This window comes from Barbus barbus (assembly GCF_936440315.1).
Source record: "Barbus barbus genome assembly, chromosome: 19".
Taxonomy (NCBI): domain Eukaryota; kingdom Metazoa; phylum Chordata; class Actinopteri; order Cypriniformes; family Cyprinidae; genus Barbus; species Barbus barbus.
The window spans coordinates 29,452,384-29,469,926 of record NC_136747.1 but is presented as its reverse complement, the minus strand read 5'-3'; the positions used below and the strand labels follow the sequence as shown (position 1 = coordinate 29,469,926).

At 39.3% G+C, this 17,543-nt stretch overlaps 2 protein-coding genes across 4 annotated transcripts in view; one reads left to right on the top strand and one right to left on the bottom strand.

The window, feature by feature from the left end:
* The window catches only part of LOC306885634 (uncharacterized protein), a 431,626-nt gene that overhangs the window by 87,394 nt on the left and 326,689 nt on the right, over window positions 1-17,543 (top strand). The gene's annotated exons all lie outside the window — the stretch shown is intronic.
* On the bottom strand, window positions 10,920-17,061 carry LOC306884972 (uncharacterized protein). Of its 3 annotated transcripts, XM_079441252.1 has the most exons (9): window positions 16,991-17,044; window positions 15,633-15,676; window positions 15,358-15,407; window positions 14,949-14,995; window positions 14,623-14,697; window positions 13,681-13,833; window positions 11,997-12,382; window positions 11,386-11,517; window positions 10,922-11,268 (listed from the first exon to the last, which is right to left on the bottom strand). In XM_079441252.1, exons 5-9 carry the CDS (start codon window positions 14,645-14,647, stop codon window positions 11,107-11,109), a joined length of 858 nt encoding a protein of 285 aa, XP_079297378.1. In that variant the 5' UTR covers window positions 14,648-14,697; window positions 14,949-14,995; window positions 15,358-15,407; window positions 15,633-15,676; window positions 16,991-17,044; the 3' UTR covers window positions 10,922-11,106. The 3 variants fall into 3 exon arrangements, with proteins under 3 accessions (XP_079297379.1, XP_079297378.1, XP_079297377.1); XM_079441251.1 differs by lacking the exon at window positions 14,623-14,697; XM_079441253.1 differs by lacking the exons at window positions 13,681-13,833; window positions 14,623-14,697 and having other exon boundaries at window positions 10,920-11,268; window positions 16,991-17,061.

Sequence of the window (17,543 nt, the reverse complement as noted above, 5' to 3'; positions counted from 1 at the left end):
ACAGCCGCCTAGTGGCACAGGATAAAATTACATACAATAATACAAAATGAATATGGCTCATACACTCCAGCCCCTACTTGCGTCTGCCAGAGCAATTACACCAAATTCAAAAGAGCCATAAATACTGAAAATATAGCCCATATAAAATGGGAACCAATTACTCTTTAGCTTCATTAAGCAAGCATATTTTAGTTATGGGTCGTTCAATGATGTTTGTCTTGGTCTTCAAACGAACCACACATACCAGACCTCTCTTATCAGGGAAGGTTTCCAGGACTCTTCCTAGCATCCATGACCCACATGGTGCTGTGGAGTCTGCAACCATGACCAGGTCTCCAGGAACAAAATTCCTCTTTTCCTGGTTCCATTTTTGACGCTCCTGTAAAAGTGGTAAGTATTCGCGGATCCACCTTTTCCAAAAGAGATCCGAGATGTATTGAGTTTGTTTCCACCTTCTTCTTGCGTAAATATCCCTTTTATCAAACAGTCCTGGTGGAAGAACTGGTTTTCCTTTGAGGAGTAGCAGGTGATTTGGCGTCAACGCCTTAAGATCATTGGGATCCTCTGACAGTCCTGTGATGGGGCGATCGTTAAGCATAGCTTCAGCCTCACAGAGCACGGTATGCAACCCTTCGTCATCCAAGGTTTGCTGACGGAGCACAGAGCACAAGATTTTCCTGATCATCCGTATCATGCGCTCCCATGCACCACCGTGATGTGACCCAGCTGGAGGGTTAAAGCTCCACTTAATTCCCTTCTTAGACAAGGCTCTTTCAATGCGGTCATGATTTAAAAAGGCTAAGGCTTCTCGCAGCTCCTTTTCTGCACCCACAAAGTTGGTCCCATTGTCAGATCTCAAGTGCGAGACTTGTCCTCTTCGACAGATGAACCTTCGTAAAGCGTTGATGCACGAATCTGTGTCAAGAGAATAGGCCACTTTCAGGTTCACGGCCCTGCTTGCCATGCAAGTGAATACTACTCCATATCTTTTCACAATGCTACGCCCTCTTTTCACATCAACTGGCCCAAAGTAATCTACACCAACGTTAGTAAACGGCGATAGATCAGGAAGTCTGCCATTTCTTGCTCACCAGTTTTTCCACAATGGAGCTTACAAATGAGACATCTTGATATAATCTTCCTCACTGCAGTAGGTCTACTTGTGATCCAGTATTTTCTCCTTGTAGCGGAAAGAACATGATTTCTACCTCCATGTCCAAGCTGTAAATGGACATGACGGAGGATAAGATCGGAAATATTTTGGTCCTTTGATAAGATGAGGGGGTGTTTAATGTCCTCAGGGATTGCTGCCTTTTTCAGCCGTCCCCCAACTCGTAGAAGTCCTCCATCTAGAACCGGATCCTATTTAAGGATGCTGCTACTTCTCGGCACTTGTGGCTTGCCAGAAGTTAGTGCAGTAAATTCAATAAGGAATCTCTCTTGCTGGCAAAAAGCGATTATGGAGGTCTCAGCCTCCAAGAGATCTTCCAGCGTCACCTTCTGATTTCCAAGCGATGTTGAGAAAGCTTGCATCTCCTTTTGCACATCCAACCTTGCTGCTCCAATAGCACTGGTGTTTACATGCTTCAACTCTTTTCTTTTTTCTTTCAGTTTGAGCAGAGTTCCTTTCAGCTTAATGAGCCACAGAAACTGCAACTTTAAATCTTTGCCAATCAGAGAAATGGGTCATCAGTTGCGATGTGGCGTTGGTATCAACAAGTATCGCATTGACCGTCAGACTTCTCTTTACTTCTGGGTCGTCGGCAGTGACACTTGTATCCACAGGAAATGTTGGCCACGTTTCTTCAGATTCCCATAGGAATTCCGGTCCTTCTATCCATCTTTGTTTTACAAGATCTTCTGCCTTCAATCCACGTGAAGCATCGTCAGCAGGGTTCAGGGATGTGGGAACGTATCTCCACTGCTCAATTTCCGAGTTGTCCCTGATGGTGGTTACCCTGTTTGTTACAAAGGTTTGAAATCTTCGGTCCTCATTCTTTATGTACTTCAGAACCGATGTGCTATCAGTCCAAAAGCAAGTCTTCTTTAGTGGAAACTGGAGCTCCGATTAAAGCATCTTGTCCACTCGTACTGCAACAACGGCAGCGGTGAGCTCTAAACGGGGAATGGTGACAGTCTTCAGGGGGGCCACTCGGGCTTTGCCAAATAAGAAAGTAACATGAACCCTCTCATCCACGTTCTGCATCCTCAGGTAAGTAGCCGTACCATAGCCGTTCTCGCTCGCGTCGGCGAAGTGATGCAATTGGGCGCTAACAGTCCTCCCAAATCCTGCAGGCTTCACACATCTGTGGATCCTGAAATATGCCACCTTCTCAAGATCCATCAGCCATTTGTTCCACTTCTGCTGGAAAGCTGGAGGTATTGGATCGTCCCAATTACACTTCGTCCTGCATAACCCCTGCAACAGCAGCTTGGCCGGGAGTAATAGAGGTGCCAGGAACCCCAATGGATCGTAGACGGAACTGATGATGGATAGCATGCCTCTCTTGGTTGCCGGCTTTTCTTTAACTTTCATCTTAAATTTTAAAGTGTCCGTCTCGATACACCACTGCAAACCCAAAGCTCTGTCCAACGGCAGCTTATCCCTGTCCAAATCAAGCTCATGTAGGTTCTTGGACTTGAGATCCTCTGGGAGACTTTGCAGCACTTCTCGACTTTTACTAATCCATTGAGTGAGGGTAAACCCTCCTCTGCCACAAATGGTTATAAGGTTCTTAACCATGGTGACTGCATCTTCTTCAGAGGGTAGACTCTTCAGTAGGTCATCCATATAGAAGTTTCGGTTGACCGTTTCAATCACTTCTGTTGGAAAGGTGGCCTGATTGTCTTCAGCGTTTTTTCTAAGAGCAAGGCAGGCGACACTGGGTGATGAAACCGCTCCAAATAAATGGACAGTCATGCGATGCTCTACAAGACCTTGCTCCAGGTTACCTTGAGGCCACCATAAAAATCTTAAGTAGTCCCGATGTTTCTCTGCCACCTTAACCTGATGGAACATAGCCTTTATATCCGCCATTATGGCCACCTGTTCCTGTCTGAAGAACTCCAACCAACGAGCTGGTGAGGTTCGATCCTTGCAAGAGCTGACTATTGAGCGAGATCCCTTTATACTCTGCTCCACAGTCAAACACAACTCGTAGCTTTCCTTTCCGTGGATGGTACACGCCATGGTGCGGGATATACCACACCTTCCCTGTTGGCGTTTCTAACTGATGCTTCTGCACTTCTTCGGCATAGCCATTGCTAATGACATCAGCAAGAAAATTGTTGTACTCTTCATGAAAGCTGGCGTCTTTCTGAAGTATCCTTTTTAGACCACAAACACGTTGTATGGCAACACCGAGGTTGTTCGGCATCGAAACATCTTTCCCTTTGAAAGGCATTTGAAACATGTAGTGTCCGTTTTGAAGCTGAGCAGAGCTTTCCATTATCTCCACAAACTTCTTTTCTTCCCTTGACATTTCTTCCTGTTCTGCAGAAGCTTGCTCATTGAAGTCGTATTTGTACTGGCTGGTTAACAGTTCTTCAATTCTGTCAATGGCAATTCTGTTGGCACAAACTGAAGGGTGGTCACTTCCACAGTCGCTACTTCCCCTTAACGGACCATTTATTACCCATCCCAGTAGGATTCTGATCGCGTAGGGTCCTTCACCTTCACAACTGTTAATCACCTCCCAAGGCTCCATCAACTTGGAGGCGTTTGTACCGATTAACAGGTCAACATCAGCATTTATATGGGGAATTTTTACATCTTCTAAATAAGGCCATTTTCTCAGCTCCCTTTCGCTGATTATGTTGGCTGTAGAGACAGGTATCTCTTTCTGGGTACACACTTTGAAAAGTGGATAAAAGCACTCACCAGAAAATCCAGAAATTTCCAAACCGTCAACAACGGAGCTTTCTACTGCGTTATTATGGCCCAAGGTGCGGATATGAATCTTACATTTGCGTCCTTCCATATTCAACTTATCAATGAGCTTCCTGGTGCAGAAAGTTCCTGTACTCCCTGGGTCCAGAAAAGCATAGGTTTCAATAACCTTGTTTCCCTTTAAGCACTTCACCTTTGAAAGTGAAGGGAAGTCGTGGCCTAATGGTTAGAGAGTTGGACTCGTAATCCAAAGGTTGCGGGTTCGAGTCTCGGGCCGACAGGGATTGTAGGTGGGGGGAGTGAATGTCCAGCGCTCTCTCCACCCTCAATACCACGACTGAGGTGCCCTTGAACATCCGGGTGTGTGTTCACGGTGTGTGTGTGTTCACTGCTGTGTGTGTGCACGTGGGTTGGGTTAAATGCAGAGCACAAATTCCGAGTATGGGTCGCCATACTTGGCAGTATGTCACTTCACTTCACTTCACCTTAACAGGCAAAATGGGAAGAATTCCTATAAGACAACAAGCGGAGGATGCTATACAGCTGTCAGAAGTATTTGACTGCTCAGTAAATTTCTGCTCACCATCCTTCTGATCCTTTTGACTAAGCCTTCCCTTCTCTCCTATGTGCAACACACTGGGGTGCGTTCGGTTATACTTGTTGCAAATGATGCGCCTGTCGCAATTCTTACTCAAGTGTCCTGTGCACAGGCAACTGAAACACAAACCTTTCTCCTTTAGATAGTCCAGTTTCTCCCTGTGTGTCTTTCTTCCCAGTTTAAAACATTGTTCCAAAACATGATTACCAGCAGCACAATACAAACAGGAAATAGAATCAGTCTTGGTAAAGGATGTCACTTTGTTCTGAGCCTTTTCCTTCCTGTTACTATCTGGTTTGCTATACCCACCCTCAATGACCACCTGTGTTGCAAAGCTGTTTCTTCCCAGCTGAGGTTTCACCTGTGACTTGCTTGCTTTTATAGCTCCTTTGATAACAGGTGAAGTGTCCTGTATGTCACCAAAGACTGGATCTGAAGTGATTCTGACCTGGTGCTCGATGTACTCCACAATATCTGAGAATCGTGCTCTTCGACCAGTTTTCTCCAGTATCTCACATGCCTTTGCTCTCCACTTGTCTCTAAGTTTATACGGAAGCTTTTGACTTAGAATCTTTATGTTATCTTACTGAAGATCATCCAAAGCGTTGGAACACTCAGGGAGGAAGAGTCCATAAGCTTTGAGCGCTTTGGGGTCCTCAGCTTTGATACTTGGCCATCCTGTGACCTTATCCATGTAGGCTTCTGTGATCTTAAACTCATTTCCAAAGTGCTCCTTGAGCAATTTTTTGGCAACATCAAATCCTTTATCTGCAGTCATATGAAGGCAGCTGCGCACAATATCCCTTGGCTGCCCCATAGTAAATTGCTCAAGATAGTACAAACAGTCTCCTTTACAGCTGGTCTTTGCTTCCACACAGTGTTCAAACGCCTTTATAAATGTATTGAACCTTAGAGGATCTCCATCATAAATTGGAATTTCTCGGCGCGGCAGCATTTGTAATGTTTGCATTTTGACAAGGAGAGCTGTTATGTCATTCTGTTGTTGCAGTAAATTGTAGAGACCTGCGGTCTGATGTTGGCTTTGCAGGGGTTGAAACACTTGTTGGTCTAGAGTGGGTTGAAAGCTTTGATTGAAGATTGTCTTTGATTGTAACTGAGGGGTTTGAGCGCCTTGAATGACAGTTGGCTTTGGCAAGATAGTTGGCGTGGCTAATGGTGAAGCATTGCTTTGTAGTGGTAGAGATGCATGTCGCTGTGAAGGCAGAGGCACAAATATGGAGGCCTGTGGATTGAAAGAAGAGGGCAGGCACTTAGATCTAGCCCCTTTCCTGATATAGGAAGCCATTCCATCAGCTTGCCTTGAATGGACACTGCTACCAACCTGTAGCACTGCTAACTTAGCAGAAGTGGCAGCTATCTCAATGTCCAGCTCAAGCTGCTCCCTTTTTCTCCTCAAGATGAGCGCCTGCTCTTCCAATACATGCTTATCCTTTAAGGCAGCAGCTCGAGCCAAGAGTGCAGCCTGTTCAGCCTTCGCCCTGCGTCTGGCTGAAGAGGTGGAGGATCTGCTACTGGAGGATCCACTACTTGAGCCATGGTGCCTTGACTGCACATTTGAAATGCTGTCTTGAGGTTGAATCTGATCCTCCTCATCCTTTCCACCAGCAACTCCTCTTCCATTGCTGGTATCAACCTCATTTCCATTTTCAGCATTGACATCAAGAGTTGGAGTTTCAATTTGACCCGGCAAATCATCATGATCATCATCCACTTTAGTATCCGAACAAGCTTTAGTGTCATACAACCATTGATTTGTACCCACAAAAAACTCATTGAAACTCAACATTTTAGCTTGGTACCATATTTCATGTTTGTTTGCTTCATCAGCAGGCAATAAACCCAATAAAGATGTATGTACATGCTTTATCTCATCACACAACTTATTGAACGTATTAAATTCATTTTCAACCTCACTTACATGCTCTTTATCACCCATCAATTTAGCAATATATTTTTTTACATTCAACAGTTTACTAAATATAGACTTTCTTTCCTTTTCTAAAGTGCTTATTTTTTCCAACAAAGCTTTGGGTGTTAATTTAACCATACGTTTTTCAGTTACAGGTTTTACCCCTACACCAACACAAAGTTCAGTCTCAAAGCCAAGATGGCATTTTTCCTTTTCTGCCATAATGACCACGTAAAGTGAATTGGCTTATTATTGAATAAGCCCGCAAAATAGTTTTGTGTTGTGCAACAACTCGTCTAGACGCGCTCAATTATTTCTAGACGGTTGCGAGTTTGCTACCAATGCATTGGTTTTACGCGAATGTGTAAACACAAATTACCATGGCCATTCATAACATCAGCGCTGATCACCACGTACCCCAATAGAGCGTTGGCCGGCTTTGATGGTATCCCGATGTGATGATGCTGGTATTCCGATGACCCTTTAGCTCGCGCCAATGCAGCTCCTTTCAGCAATCGGCAACTCCAAACACTTGCCCACCTCACATCCGTGGTTTCCAAACGAACACCGTTAAATCCACAATATAACAGGTCCACATCCTCACGATGAACGATTATCCAAATGAAGCAGTTTTCGACCTAAATTGTACTGACTAAGTCCTAAACGAAGTCTAGTACTGGTTGCTATTGCAGCGGATTAAGTTTAGACGTGTGCTCTTGCGACCTCACACACAACAAAACGGAGAGTTCAGTAATATTACTATTATCTAGCAAGTTTATTTTCCTCCATATATCATACAGCGGCATTATCTTAACTCATAATACATGTAACCTAAACAACAAACCCCCCTTTCTGTCTGTGGGTACAGCACAAAGGCACAGTCGAAAACGGTTTGCTTCCCAAATCAGCAACACCTGTGTCTGGGTTTCCTCTGAGTTAAATGACCTCCCCGGGCTGATCCAAGATCAGCTAAGCCACAAAGCACATACAGCCGCCTAGTGGCACAGGATAAAATTACATACAATAATACAAAATGAATATGGCTCATACATGCACAACATGTTTATCCCGTTAACCCTGTCACGGCCATATAGACCATTCATGAACTATCTTCTTGTTCTGTTTCTCCAAATGTGTCTGTCTTCTTAGTCCTACTTAGGGAGTTTGCTCATGGACTGGTTACCCGCTCAGTTGTCACCAAAGGAAATATTAATGGACTTCCCATGTTCCCTGCCTTGGTCGTTGAGACCGTGTATGTTCTCTCTGTCTTGTGTGTCGCAATGTCCTCTAGGTCCCTGCCATGGTTTACAGTTCCCTCTGCTCTGGGCTGGTGGTCTGCTGCTCCGCCCTGGTGGGCTCCTGTGCCGTCTGCTGCTCCGCCCTGGTGTGCTCCTGTGCCGTCTACTGCTCCGCCCTGGTGGGCTCCTGTGCCATCTGCTCCGCCCTGGTGGGCCTCTGCTCTGTCGGCCCTGTCCTGGCTCCACCGCCCTCCTTGATTTGTATAGGAGAGTCTGGAAGCCGCCACTTTGGGGGGGGCTATGTCACGAATCCTGGCCATGAACTTCCACTAACTCACCACCAGATGTCACTCCTTCACCACATGAACTCTTGCACTACACTAACTGTTGCACGCCACCTTAGACTACAATTCCCATCATGCCTCATACCTGGGACTGAATGCACTCCACACCTGCATCTCATTAACACACACACATAAAAGCCATTCACACACAGCACCTCATTGCAAAGTCTTGATTTGCCCCGGCTATCATTTCTGAGCGTTATTACCCGTGTTTGTTTTATACCTCTTGACCCTGGACTGTGTATCGTTGCTGATTGTTCTCTGCCTGCCCCGACTTGGATTTGCTTACTGGACTTTTGATTCTCGCTGCCTGCCTCGACCTTCCGCCTGTTTTCTCGACTCTGTCTCTGCCTTGCCTCTATTGCTCAGTTTGCTGGTGATTGACCCTGCCTGTTTGATCAATCTTAATAAAATCTGCAAATGGATCCAACCCAGTCTGGTCTTTCGTTACACTAATACAATGTTAAAATCATCAGTTAATGTAATTTAATGGACCTAACACGAGTTAACAATGAACGGTTATATTTCTTTAACATTAACAAAAAGATTAGTACTGTAATAAATAGTTAATGCATGGGAACTAATGAGAATGAAGTTTTTTCATTATTTACTGTTTGAAGGGAATATTTTTAACTTTTTTTTTTTTTTGGCAGTTCTCTTTGTATAATATCTTTCTTCTTCGCCGGCCATTTTGAGACATTCGTTCTCAATAAAAAGCTTCGTCTGATCATCAGCAAGCTGAATTTCTCAGTTAAAAAAAACAGTTGTATTGTTGCTGTCTTGGTAGACATAATGTATTGTGTTCCTACCAACTTTACTTAAGTAACTGTAGGTAACAATATTCATTTTCTTTATGTTTTACAATGAATGTAAACTGCATCGTGTTCTTCAGTTAAACTGGGCACAGTTAAAGTTTATTACAGCAAAACAAATTACATTGTGTGTAACATCAATTAACATCTGTTCATTCCAGTTGGTGAGTTAAAAAAAAGATTTGCACACAGCTTAACTACATTATTGTACTTGTAGATATAGACAGTAGAAAAGAAAAATACAGAGGTAGGCACTGTGATCTACACAAACCATTTTTGGAAACATTCATTTATGGGTTCTACAAATTCACAAATATACAGAATCCCCTATATCCCCTCTAGCAGCAAAATATTGACTGGCAATTCTTTGCTAGGAGAACAACAGTATTTCTTTGTTTTTTATTTTTTATGTAGCAGCATTAACGTGGCTTTTAGATTATTTTGTGTTACTTTAAAAATACAGATGACACTTCATTGCACTTGAGATAATATGAGATAACTGTGAAAAATCTCAGTCTGAATACTGCACATGCATACCACTGAAACATCCTAAAGTGTCCAAGATGAATATAATCTTTTAGTTTTTGGTGTAATTTATAAAATACATAGTAAATTTCATAAGACAAAGTTTTATTATTTAAAATTCCAATTAACTGGTCCACTGACCCGTCCTTCCTTTTCTCCTGACTCTCTTTCTTCCTTAATGAATTCTGAAATACATTGTTTATCGTTAAAGTGACTGGATCAGTTTGCCAATAAAATATAGATCATATTACTCCTATGTGCTACATATCTAGGGATTGTTTGGTAACACTTTACAATATGGGAGCACAAATATGCATTAAATAATAACTCATAATGAACTAAACCATTTATTAATGATTACTGCATCAGCAACTAATGAACACTCTGTGATTCAAAGATTAAGTAATCAATCAATTATTTTTAGTTAAATGTGTCATAATGTATTAATTACCTAATAACTTATTTTATTAACTAATGAAGTAAATGCATATGTTAATTAGCACATTGGGTCGAAGCCATGCCTTTAAACTTCCAGTTGTCTGCTTTAATTAATCATTAGCTAATGATTTGCATGGGTATCATTATGTTATGACTTTACTTGTTGAGACACAGAACTATTAACTAATTGTTAAGTAATATGTCATTGTGGTTATAGATTTTGAATTAGTTAGTCATGTGCCTCAACAAGTAAAGTCCCACCATAATGATATCCATGCAAATCAGTAGCTAATGATCAATTAAAGCAGACAACTGGAAGTTTAAAGGCATGCTTGAACCCGTTGTGGTAATTAACATATGAATTTCACTATTAGTTAATATAATATGTCATTAGGGAATTAATGCTTTATGACACATTTAACTAATAACAATTAATCTATTAATCATATTGAATGTCCGTTTGTTGCTGATGTAGTAATTGTTAATAAATGGTTTAGTTCATCATGAGTTACACATTAACTCATGATTATCTGTGCATTTGTTAAGCATGAATTAACACATATTAGTGTTCCCGTATTGTAAAGTGTTACCGATCGTTTTATGACAGGCAAATTCAGTTTGCCAAAGGCAATGCACAGTTGGTTATTGAGACCACCTCAAGGCTGTGCAATTCACATAAAAACATGTAAAAAATTTGATTCAAAATATAAAATACCAGGTCGAAATATACCACATTTACAATATACAGAATTGTTTTCATTTACAAGTTCAGTATGACAATCCTCTTTTCTATCATCACATGTGCTTTTTTGAAATGAAAGAATAAAGAATAAAGCTGATTAGGTTTAAATGTTACTTTAACAGCATTCACAGGCAAGGAGCACAAAGCTGAGGAGGAATGTCAGAGAATGTTGCTGTATGTAACCTTGTCAGTTACACTGTAAAAAAAAAATGTTGTTTCAACTTAAAATCATTTGTTACCCCCGCTGACTTAAAATTTTAGTTATAGTTATATAACTATATATATTATATATATATATAATTATAGTTTAGACAACTAAATTTTCCAGTTGTCCCTTAAATTAACACTGAGAAACTTAAAATTTTAAGTCAGCGGGGAAACAAATTATTATTATTTTTTTTTTACAGTGTACCAGGAAATCCACACCACCCGATGAAGCCACTCTGATCAAATCTCTTCAGCTAATTGAAGAAGTATCTACTGTTTTTCATTAATAAACGTTAGCAGACACTGAGAAATATTTTCTAATTAAACGTATGAATGCATTTTGAAAGAGCAGAAGATCAAAATTGAACAACATTCATGTAATTTTACACAGGAATCTCATAGCGTGGGCAAAAAGCCCTGTCATGACGATGATTGTACCAAACACTGTTTTCCACCATGCAATGGCATATTGATGGATTTTCCTGAATTCTTTGCTTTGGGCTTGAAGTGAACTCCTCTGAAACCACTTGTTTTTGTTTATGAACCTGTTTTCCAGAAGAGGAGAGGTGGTTGAACTAAGCAAATATTATTATTTTTATTATTATTATACCGTTTAAATGTATGCCAATAAATAAATGTAAAAGAACAATCTGTAATCTTACGTTACGGCTCTGTATGATTTCATTCATAGTGTTCATCAATTCATGCTCCAGAGATTCTCTGTACTCCTTGTGTAATCTCTTCATTTCTTTGACATCATCGCTTTCCATCATTTCAAGATATTCTTCCTCAGTCTGTGCAACAAACACAAGACCATGAATATAATCAATAGGATGTATAAATATACATTTTGCAAATCCCTAGACAATCACTATATCTAACCATCATAAGACATCTGGAATCTAGTATTCTGAATGTTCAGCGTTATGGTTTAATCTTCTTACTTAGTTACTTATTATATTTTATTGATTGGCTGAGTGGCGTTTCAATACAGTGCTGCGACTTTTCACTGATTGTGTCACTACTCTTATCATTATTTTTATCTGTATGTCACCGATTCAGAAATATGAATTAATAATTGATTGTTGTCCGGGATGTTGTCTTGCTTTGGCTTCGTTTGAAACTTCTATCATTGGCAGAATAAAACAGGGAAAATAATGGCCAACATTGTGTCTAAATTGTAAACCACTCAATGTAAACTTCTCGTTCAGTGAAATGTTAGTATACATGTAGGAATAAAGAATAAATGTATGATGTATGTTTGCGACCTCACCTGCTCTTCAAAACACTCTCCAAGCTTGAAGGTCTCTATTCCAGGGAAAGCCATTTCACACTGGAACAGGTCCCTCAAATTCCTGGCTACGAGGTGCAAAAGCTCATCCTCATAGGCAAAGACCCTTCCATCTTCACCCAACAAAAGCACCAACTGCAGACCGGGTGCATCACATGGGAAGTCATCAATGGCACCAATCACCTCCATTTCCATCCTTTCTGGCAGGTAATAATCTTTCCAGGCTTCAAGCTGTTCTTCATCCCCTTCGTACACAGTTTCTTCCAGCCCACAAACTCTCAGAGTACAACTTCTTGGTTTCACCAGATGAACTGTTGAGTTGCAATGATGCTTTACGAAATGAGCTATTCCACAGAGGTCCACAGCATCTAAAGCATAATTGTATTATTAGTAGAAGTAGTAGTAGTAACTAATAGATTTGAACAGAAATAAAGAAATATAATACGCAGACAGATATATTTATATAGTACACAATGGTACATTGGTTTATTTTTGTACTTTTGTTCACACACAGAATAATTACACTTACATTGCATGACTGTACTGTCTGTGTCAATTAATTTTGTATTATTTTAAGTTTTAAGTGTCCAGGAATAAGAGGTATGGATGCATCCTATTAGCCTTAATCTAATAAATGAAAAATTCACTTGAGTATTCCAGTAAACGAATGGATAGTGGGGAACTGGTGTGGCAGATGAAATGAAGTTAGTAAAACATCTCACGCTAGTTGTGTTGATTGTGATTCCTGAATTTGCCATGTCCCACAAAAAGACTCTTCTGGCTCCATTGGTGATCCATTTTTTTCATCCTTGCTTCATTTGATCAATGTCTTGTATCAGTGATCATGCAACTTCAGGAAGGGATTTTCTGAGCTTCTTCACCACTATATATCCAGTCGTGGTGTATAGTGGGGCAGTCGTGGGGGCTGTCGTGGCCTAATGGTGAGAGAGTCGGACTTGTAGCCCAAAGGTCTAGGGTTCGAGTTTCACGTCCCAATATGGCTGCCCACAGCTCCGGGTGTGTGTGTGTGTGTTCACAACTGTGTGTGATAAATCTGGATGGGATAAAGGCAGAGCACAAATTCTGAGTATGGGTCACACTTTTTTATACACAATCTGAGCAATATCAGAATGTGATGTCAGTGATCCTCAGAAATTGTGAAAATTTCAATTCTCGATCAATTTTCTGCAGTCCGTTAGTTGAAGAAGTGTTGAAGGACAGTGTCATTAAAATGGAGACCAGGAAACGGTATGATGATGATGATGATGATGAAGAATCTGCCAGTGAATAAGTCCACAGATTTATCTGCAAGCTGTATTCATGACATAGTATTTTTAATTTTTCATCAATATTTTCCTTACTGCAGGCATGAACGATGGCAGATCCTATGCTTGCTTTTGACTAGAGATGTCTAATGTGAGATTAATTTGTCCTTTTTATTGTTATATTAATAATTAATTGAACCAATTCACAAATCCCACTGAAGAGCACATTTGAGAGAATATGGAGGAAATGACTATAACATATTAAAACCAAATGTGGTACATATTAAACTGAGCCTTTGTAATCAGAAAAGAAGTATTATTTGCATATATAAGACAACTGAAACCTGATGCTTTGCGTGTTTTTGATGTCAGTCCTTAATATTAAGTGTACTTAGGGTCACCTGTCTTCCATTGTCCCTGGAGCCATTTGATTCCAGAAAAAGTTCCATGGTAGCTTAATGGAGATATTTTGGAGAAACTCAAATTTATCCAAGTGATTATCCAGGTGGGATGCATCTTCTCGACCCTGCCCAAGGTTGCTGCAATCTCAGCTTCTTCCAAATGTAAGAGGCATGTTTTGGAATCACTCGCACTTTACAGTAATACTCTGTAGAGATGTTGCACAAATGTCACAGATCTTGATACTGCGCACTGTCAAAAATGATCGTGATTTAACGGTAAAAAACTGTGAAAATGCTACGGTAAAAACCTGTTACATGGTTAACGGAAACTTCCTGTAAAATTTACAGGGAAAAACCGTAAACTGATGTTCCCAGAATTCCCTGCGTTCCATTTCAAATTCTGTTTGAATTTGACGTTTTTTCTTTGAAATAACTATGTTTCTTCTTAGTTTTTTCTTATCAGTTATGTTTATTAGGGTTGTATGTTACATCTAATGTTGTTAAATTAATGTTTATAGCATATTTCATTTTAAGGAGTCTCACCATGATGGTGTTTAGTGCTTGTATGAATGACACTGCATCTGCACCTTCTGTAAATGCTATTGTTTAAAAGTTGCTTGTGAAGGGCTTTGGCTCATCATGTGACTTTCTCATCATCACCTGCATTTGGTGGTTATCAGTGTATTTCAAAAGAACAAAACAGATTTCAGTACTTTAATAGGTTGGTATATTAAGATTATATCAGTTAAAGAAATTACGGTATTTAACTGTAAATTTAAGTTAATACCGTCAAACTTAAAACGTTGCTACTGTATTTTATACGGTAGAATTCTGGCAACCACAGCTGCCAGTATTTTACCGTGAATTTGACAGATTTTTTTTTACAGTGTGGTCAAGATCTGCTTTCAGTATTTGCACATGTGATCTAAACAGTCCCATTACCACAAAAATGGAGTCTCCAAAACATGACAACATTGTTCTCGATCAGCGGACCCTTCTTTCTTTAACGCAGTTTGTCTGTCAGTGAACAGCAGACAAACTTTGAAGCTTGCAATCACAGTCATGCTTTTGTTACAAGCAGCCATCTTAAAAGCTTTAATGTAATTCATTTTCTTCCTTAGACTAGATTAATCTAATTGGCTAATTTTCATTCTTTAGACTGTGTTTGGGGACTTAATGAGAATTCAGCTCAGATTAATAATGCTGGTTAGACAGAGGGCATGTAAGATGATTCTTTGTCAAAACAGTTTTAACTTGTCTTTTCTTACCTTCTTCAATGAATGACAGAAATCCCTCCTTGATTTGTTCTGAGGATCTAAAGGGTGGATTGACATTTTTAACAGTCATATTTGAATATAATATTATTATGATGTTCAGAAGTATACAATGTTGTTTTCTTTTATTATCGTTAATAAATTTTATTTACAGAGTATAATTGCCACAGGTTGTGGCCATATGTGAAAATACAGTTTTACAAGAAGGAATAAAAAGAGGGCAGTATATAAGAAGATGTAAATTAAGCACACTGAAAGCAATAAATAAATAAATGAAAAATAAACATTTATTTTGGAAGTCATGCACCCATTCTTTTGTTTATTTAGAAGTCTCCGTATACCAGTTCCCTTGTTCCCACCCTGTCCTTCAGAATGAACACTGATGGCACAATTCTGTACTTACTTGGTTGTCATGGTTGAAGACTTCTTAACGTTACACTGTATGGTCTTGTCCTAGAGTACAATAATAATTATAAATGTAAAAACTGTCAGCAACACATTCTGATACAATCTCATTCTGTGCTTATTGCCTTATTTTTCCATTGTTCTTCCTTCATTTTCCAGCTACATATGCAATATGTTTATATAGCAACTATTCAAAATATCCTACATCAAAATAAATCCCTAGAATTGACTGGAATAAATGATTTGACATACACATACAAACATACACATTACCTGTCAGAGAAGTTGAGAATGTGTGCAGTGGACTGGACACAGTTCTGCAAAAACAAAATACAAAAATTGTGGAAAAGGGGGAAATTATACTGTACTGTATATGCTTGTTTTACATTAGTCATTTTGAGAGCAGTTTATCAGTATATGTAATATAAATGCAGTTACTGTACTTCTTCAAAACAGGTTTCCCAGCTCATATGCATATACAACATATACATATTGGAAACTAAAATGAAAACTACAACTTCTTGAGTAACTAAATGTCCACCTCTGCTATTTCATCTACGATCGTTCAAAACCGGTTCTGCTGGACAGACTGATCACAAGAGACAATGAGAACACTGTTTTTTCTTTGTCTTTCTCTTTCTTTCCTCTTTGTATTCATATAGAAAGATGTATAACATTTTAATTCATTTCTAATTTTTTAATTTTTTTGAATTAATTCTGGTTTTAATACATATAGCCTACATAGACTACTTTTAAGTAAAGACACAGACAAAGACTCATAACGTTTTTTTTTTCTGGTATACCAAAATGTGCTTTATATGGAAACATTAATAAATAAATAAATAAAGTAACTGGTTGTGTTGAGACAAAAATAATACTTAATATGACTCTGAATCAACCTGACCTTATTTGGTTACACTAACAACCTTTACATATGTTAGACCAGGAAGAAATATTGCTTAAACACACACACACACACACACACACATATAGACACACACACACATATAGACACACACACACACACACACACACACATATAGACACACACACACACACACAAACACACATATAGACACACACACACACACACACACACACACACACACGGGAAGTGGATTCATCCCATAGGCGTAATGGTTTTTATACTGTACAAACTGTATGTGCTATTGCCCAAATTTCAAATTTATTTCATATTTATGTCCTCATTTGTCACAAAAACGCACTCGCACATGTAACCGTATGTACTTCGCCCGCTTCGAGCGGGATTCAAACCGCGGTCTCCGCCAGAGCGCCTCTTTTTTGAGATCAGGGGAGTGAGGTTTACACGCACCAGCACTCACTTGCCTACATGTTACACACACACACACTATACATTCCTTCTTACATTTTAGAGATCTGTAATCTCACCAAAGACTTTAGTTTTCAGTTCAATCCAACATAAGCTAATTTTCTTCTTAAAAGTAAAAATGCGTATGGCTGCACTATATAGTTTTTTATTCAAAATACTTTTTTTTGTTTTGTTTTGTTTTGTTAGGTCTTCTATAGAGTATGCAAAGGAATAAAGATCTACTAAAAACAAAAAATACAAACAATGAGAGGAAAAACAAAACAAAAAATAAATAACTTACCCAACTTCTCTCACCAGACAATTTTTTGCTGGTTAGATGTACAATAAAATCTATGGGTAGTTACAAAGGGAAAAGTACCTCATAGGTGGGGCTGTTTTGCAACCAGTTTTCATGAAGGTGGAGCTCCTGAAAGGTGAGGTGCGCATGTGTTGGTATTTTTCCATCCAGGAACACATGAAAAAATATATTGAAATCACCTGTTGCTTCATTTGCCTGTCTGAACAGTGCACCTAAAACAATGTGTAGCTATACTGCTTAGCTAACATAGCTTACTCGACATTCAACATTTTCCCACCAAAAGTCAATATGTTCGAAGACACCAAATGAAAACTGATGAAAACTGGATTTTATTTGATGTTTAATTATATCAAATTTCAAGAATATTCTGAAATAAATAGCAAAACATATAGGAACTGATAGACTGAATAATTCAGCTTTTTAATAATATTTTTAATAATTGAGCTGTTTGTTTGTTTTATTTTTGTCTAGTCTAAAAAAATTTTTTTTCATAAAGGAAAGACCAGGGGTAGATGTCATATAAGGAAGTTGTCAC